Raw genomic sequence first — 6,907 nt, 5'->3', positions numbered from 1 at the left:
GGCTCCTTTGCTTTATATGACTATGAATTCTGACAAAGTTGTCTGTAAAGTAAAATTTCTGGAAACCAAATTCTACTTAAAGTACTATATAAATATACCTAAAGTCTCATTGTTAAGAGACAGCATGATGTAATGGGGATCTGTGTTCCAGTCTCAGCTCCCATGGTTACTAGCTGTGTGGCTATGGACAAATCAATCAAACTCTATGAACCTCAATTTCTAAATCTACATGTTTACACGTATGAATGTGATATATGTGTGTACGTGTGTATACACACACTAGGTATAGAATAGCTTAGCATAATATACTATATGCTATATAATACACATATATACATGAATAATATACTTATATAATATACTATATGAGATGTGCAAATTTAGAGACATCTCCACTCTACCTGTTCACATGGACTGTTAGTGCCTGATGTGTGGTAGAGCATGCCAAGCTCCTACTGGTCTAATCAGCCACAATCAGACACACTATACCTTGACCCCAACATGGTGATGTCATTTTGATCCTCTTTGAGAACAAAGGACAACAACCAACCAACCAAGCAACAATCGATATGCAATGGAAAAATGACCTTGGATATTACTGTTGATTCTGAAATTAGGTAATACAGGTATCCTTTGCTGCATAGAAATGATGAATTCCACCAAGGGTAGATCCCATGTCTTCTGATTCTCCCCACTATGGCACCTTGCCTTGATATTACTGATACATTCACAGCCTTTAGGTGGGCTTTGGCTTGTAGAATTTCACTTTCCAGACAAGCTTTTTGGAACACATAGATTCTATAAAGCAAAAGATGCCTGCATTACCAAACATGAGACTCAGTGGTAGCAACCAAGATAGTGGTTCAGATTTTTCTATTTATGTAGACAGTGTGCTGTTTTTGTCCAGGTCAATCCTAGGGCTAAATTGAAATAAAGGATTGTAGACTGAAGTGGAATGGGACCAATAAGGATTAAAATACATGAAATAAGATGTGGCTCTCTGGTCCTTCCTTCAGATTAGCACTATTCTCTCATGTCTGCCACATCATAAGCATCTTGAAACCAAAAAGTATGCCTCCTTCATCTTTACGTCCTCCATAAAGTGCCCCCCACACAATAGGTGTATGAAAAATAATTATTGATTGACTTTAAGCAGTGCCACACATGTTGGTCTAGTCCCCATTAAAAGGTAAATAAGGATAAAAATTCACTTTCAAAAATAGAGGAAGGAAAGTGACAAAGCTACAGTTTAGCAACATAGTGATTTCTTATGGTAAGGACCTAGCAACTGGGAAGGTGAAGGTGACTCATTTGTCAATCTGATTCTACATGCATAAGTCACTTGGTTTCTCTGCGTCAGTTTCCCCATCTGTTGGCTCTTTCATTACCCACCATAGGGCCATGCTGAGTGTTGCGGAATTATTTTGGTAAAGCATTTTATAATTACCTGCAGCATGAATCCATAGGCAGCAATGATGGTGATGTGGAGAGATATCAATGAGAGCACCCAGTGGAATCCATAGATGAGAGGCCTCCATCAGTTTCCAACTCATTTCATGTTAGAGAAGGCTCTTAACTTCTTGTTCTTAACCTCTTGTATTTCTATAGTGAAACTTCTCTGGAGTGTTATAATGGATTCTTACCAGCAAACACATGTATCAATATTTAACCTCTATTATATCTTTCTTAATTTCTTCCCTTTTATCCTTAGACACTCCCTCCACCATTTTAAAAACACTTTGTGTCCTCCTTTGCCATTCTAATACATTTACTCCTTTGATATGGCTCCTGATACTGAATAGTGAAATATATAAATATATATATAGATATAGATATTCTTTCTACCAGCATCTAGTAGCAAGCTACCCATTTTTCCCTAGTGCAGTTCCAAGAGATACCCTATCTTTTCATATACACTGAAAGCAGGGGAATTAGCTCAGCCCAGCCTTTTATAGTGATATTTTACATGACATTTTTTAACAATAGAAAATCGTGAAAGACATATCACTTTCCCAGGTCTGGTTTATGAAAGTTTGGGAGTTTTTTTTCTCCTAATGTAAGTGGAAGGAGAAATCAAGGGGGAAGGAGGTTTGTTTAAAAAAAGAAAGAAAAAAGAGAACATTCAAAGTAACCAGGTGAAACATAATCCCCGTAAAGAAAGAGCCTGACCTTGAGCTGGCTGGCATTACAAGAGGTAACGCGTTCCTCTGTTGTCTGGGATGTGTTATTCTTTTTTAGCGAGTATTGGACCTGGAACAAGAGAATGCGCTTTTGAAAGATGAAAAAGAAATGCTTAACAACCAGATCTCGTGCCAATCTAAAGGTAAGGAGCTGGGTGAATCATCTGTATGTTTTCAGTGTGTCAGAAGGTCCCCACTTCTTTATTTTCCATTCATGTTTGTTCCTCCCACTCGCATCCCCACCTCCCCCCAAAAAAACTTCACTGTGGTTTGTCATGCTGCTGTGTATGATAACAGTGCAGAGAAATCTGATTCAATCTGTAAGGGATTAAGAAAGAAATGAGCAATCGCCCCTCCACCCCATGCCATTTCATTTTAAGATATTAATCAGAGCAGTTCTGGGAGAAATGACTCCTTTTAAAGAGAAGTCCCTCACTGTCAAATTTTTGAAATGTTTAAACTGAGCTTTGTTTAGGGATGTGTTTCTTTATGAGGGCCAAAGATCCCTGCCTGGTTCTGTAGGGTTGGGGGTGGGAATAGTCCTCATTGAGCTTCCTGGGGTCCCTTTAAGAACCCAACAGGCAAAGTTGTCAAGGAATTCCAGCAGCACTTCTAGATGCTGCCAAGTTTAAATTGATCTAGGACTCAGATCCTTTGATGCCCTTTCTTCCACATGCCTGCCATGGTTCCTACCCCCACCTAAGACTATAATCTCCTTTCTAGGAGGCACAGTGCTAGGCACATTACCGTTATCATTATTATTATTGTCTGGATTTTGTGATTTCATTGTTTTAGGAAACTTCTGGTAAGGAAAACACATGGAACAGGGTTCAACTCTCCCACAGCTCATAGCCTTAGAGAGTTGCCTAGCACAGAGTAGGTACTTAATCAATGCTTACTGATTGATTAATCTATTCTCTTTGGCTTTGACTAAACTGCAACTGCCTAGCCTGGTTTTACCTCCTTTGTTTTGGGGACTTTCCTTCCTGTCTACACCTATTCACTTCACTGTCTGGTACCCTGTCACTGTGGATGATACCCTTGGTATTCTGGCTCTACATTACGTCTGTCCTGGCTTCTCTCTCATCACAGCTCGAAGCAATTTAATTGATTAACAATAACAACAACAACAGGAATGCCATTTATATAGCATTGTAAGGTTGGCAAAGTGCTTTACAAATACTATCCCCATTTTATCCTCAATAACAACCCTGGGGGGTAGGTGCTATTATCATCCCCATTTTACAGATGAGGAAACTGAGGCAGATAGCAGTTAAGTGACTTGCTCAGGGTTAAACAGCTAGTAAGTGTCTGAGGCAGGATTTGAACCCAAGGCTTAACACAGTGCCTGGCACATACTAGGTGCTTAAAAATGTTTATTGAATTGATTCCAAGTCCTGTGTTCTATCTCTTTGACACCCAGCTGCCACACTAGTCATCATCAAGTAAGACCTTTTCTGTCCTCTGCTTTGCCTCAGATCTCCCTTCAGGTCCATGACCTGCTGGATTATCACACTTTGAACCTTTTAGAGATTTTTAAAGCTATCCCTTGCTGCCCTAGGCTCCATAGATAGAATGTCAGTCATTCTCTAGGACCTCGTTATTCTCCTCATCTCCCTTTCTCCTACTCATAACACTGTTCTCCAAGTAAGAATATATGTTGATTTTACATCAGTTTGTAAAAATCAAGTAGGGAGCTACTTACCTTAAAGCAGCAACAACAGACATCCACTCTATTGAATGTGAAACCACTGACACTTCACATTTTTCCCAAGACAGGAAAAGAGTCTATAAGGATTGATTTCCATATTGCTTAGCAATTCACTCCATGAATCCATTCTCCCTCTCTCCTCAAAGAATAGTGTTAAGACTGGGAGATGGGCCACAGGACTTGGAATTAATTCAATAAACATTTTTAAGCACCTACTTTGTGCCGGGCAACTCTAAGGATACAAGCTGCAGGAGAGTCGAACCCTGTTCCATGCATTTTCCTTACCAGGAGCTCCCCAAAACAATGAACTCACAAATCCAGACTAATAATAATAATAATAATAATGTGTCCAAAACCCTGCCTCCTAGAAAGGAGATTATGCATTTTAAAACATTGTTCTGAGAAGAGTTTTATAGGTTTTACCACACTGCCAAGGGGGTCCATGACATACTCAAAAAAAGGAAAAAGTTAAGAACTCACAGTAGAGTAGAAAGAGGCCAGGACTGAAAGTCTGGAATTTAGTCCTGGTGTCACCACTAATTATCGGTCATTTTGCATCTGTCTCAAGCTTGATTTCATGAGGAAACAAGTCTAGGGGGTAAGGGACTTGCCCAAGGTAAAAGCTAGTCAATAAACATGTATTGAAGGCCTACTTTGTGCCAGGCACTCTGCTAAACTCCAGGGATATAAAAAGAGGCAAACAGTCCATGCCCTCAGGGAGCTCACAAGCTAATGGGACAGATAACAAGCAAATAAATGTATAAAAACAAGCTATAAACAAGATGAATAATAATAATCCAGAGAGTAAGACAGCTACATGGATAGAGTGCCAGCTCTGGAGTTCATCTTCCTGAGTTCAAATCTAGACACAGATGCTGACTAACTCTGTGACCCTAGGCAAATCACTTAACCCCATTTGCCTCAATTTCCTCGTCTATAAAAAGAGCTGAAGAAGGAAATGGCAAACCACTTCAGTATCTCTGTCAAGAAAACCCTAAATAGGGTCACAAGGAGTCAGACGTGACTCAACAGCAACAAACAACAACAAGGCACCAGAATTAAGAAAGTTGAGAAAGACTTCCTGCAGAAGACGTAATTCGAGAATACCCCCTAGACTTGTTTCCTCATGAAATCAAGCTTGAGACAGATGCAAAATGACCAATAATTAGTGGTGATACCAGGACTAAATTCCAGACTTTCAGTCCTGGCCTCTTTCTACTCTACTGTGAGTTCTTAACTTTTTCCTTTTTTTGAGTATGTCATGGACCCCCTTGGCAGTGTGGTAAAACCTATAAAACTCTTCTCCGAATAATGTTTTAAAATGCATAATCTCCTTTCTAGACTTAAAAGAAGCCAGGGAGCTCAGTAGGCAGAGATGAGGAGGGAGAGCAACTCCCATGGATTTGATTAGTGATTCTCAAATCTACCTGTCCTGCCCCAATTTCTCTGCCTGCCTCCAGTCTCTGATCTCCAATTGCCTTTTCAGACATCTCGACTGGATTCTGGAAGACAGCTTAAACTTAATATGTCCAAAGTAGAACTCATTACCTTTCCCCTTAAACTCTCCCCGACCCTTTCTACCCTCTCTATAACTGTAGAAAGCAACGCCATCTTCCAGATCCCTCAGGTTTACAATCTAGGAGCCAGCCTCAACTTCTCACGACCTCTCCCACCCCATATCCAATCTGTTGCCGAGGTCCGTCTGTTCGATATGCCCTCTTCTCTGCACAGCACTGCCCCGACGCTGGTGCAGGCCCTCATCACCTCATGCTTAGACTATTACAATAGCCTGCTGGTCAGTCTGCGAACCTCAAGTCTTTCCCCATTCCAATCTATCCATTCAGCCACTAAAGTGATTTTCCGAAAGTATAGGTTCAATCATGTCACCCCTCTTCTCATTGAACTCAAGTTGGGGCAGCTAGGTGGCACAGTGGATAGAGCACCGGCCCTGGAGTCAGGAGGACCTGAGTTCAAATCTGGCCTCAGACATATAACAATTACTAGTTGTGTGACTCTTAACCCCAATTGCCTCATATAAAAATCAATCAATCAATCAATCAATAAACTCAAGTGGCTCCTTATTGCCTTCAGGATCAAATACAAAATGCACTGTTTGGCATTCAAAGCCCTTTATAACCTAGCCCCCTTCTACCTTTTCAGTCTTCTTACACATTATTCCCCAACACATTCTCTTCAGTCTAGTGATGTCGGCCTCTTTGATGAACTGTGAGCAAGATGTTCCATCTTTCAACTCTGGGCATTTTCTCTGGCTGTCTCTCATACCCAGAATGCTTTCCCTTCTCATCTCTGCCTGCTCAACTCCCTGGCATCTGTTAAGTCCCAACTAAAATCCCTTCTTCTGCAGGAAGTCTTTCTCAACTTTCTTAATTCTGGTGCCCTGTTGTTGTTATTGTTGTTGAGTCATGTCTGACTCTTTGTGACCCTATTCAGGGTTTTCTTAATTCCAGTCTAAGAGCTTTAGGTCTCTTAATTATTTCTTATTGATCTTGTATACATCTTGTTTGTACATACTTGTTTGCTTGTTATCTATCCCATTAGATTGTGTGCTCCCTGAGGTCAGGAACTGTTTACCTCTTTTCATATGCCCAGAGTTTAGCAGAGTGCCTGGCACAAAGTAGGCCCTTAACAAATGTTTATTGACTAGCTTTGTAACCTTGTGCAAGTCCCTTACCCACTAGACTTCAGTTTCCTTACCTGTAAAATCAAGCTTAAGATAGATGCAAAATGATTTGCCTATGGCTGAACAGATAATTAGTGGTGATACCAGGCCTAAATCCAGACTTCTAGTTCTGGCCTCTTTCTACCAGACCATAAGTTCTTAACTTTTTTTTTTTCCCAGTATGCTATGGATCCCCTTGGCAATCTGGTAAAACCTATAAAACTCTTCTCAGAATAATGTTTTTAAGTGCATAAAGCAAAAATGCATGGAGGCTACTAGGTGGCGCAGTGGATAGCGCACCAGCCCTGGAGTCAGGAGGACCTGAGTTCAAATGTG

At 40.6% G+C, this 6,907-nt stretch overlaps 1 protein-coding gene across 1 annotated transcript in view; it reads left to right on the top strand.

Annotated features, from left to right (window-relative positions):
• MYO5B (myosin VB) overlaps positions 1 to 6,907 on the top strand; it is a 532,192-nt gene that overhangs the window by 449,296 nt on the left and 75,989 nt on the right. Inside the window, exon 23 of the mRNA XM_027868890.1 lies at positions 2,239 to 2,323. Within this exon, the coding sequence (XP_027724691.1) occupies positions 2,239 to 2,323 (85 nt within the window). The remainder of the gene's footprint in view (positions 1 to 2,238; positions 2,324 to 6,907) is intronic.

Source organism: Vombatus ursinus, unplaced genomic scaffold (assembly GCF_900497805.2).
Source record: "Vombatus ursinus unplaced genomic scaffold, bare-nosed wombat genome assembly UNPS02014791.1, whole genome shotgun sequence".
Lineage (NCBI taxonomy): Eukaryota > Metazoa > Chordata > Mammalia > Diprotodontia > Vombatidae > Vombatus > Vombatus ursinus.
Note: the sequence above shows the minus strand (reverse complement) of the source record. Positions and strands in the feature narration are given on the sequence as shown.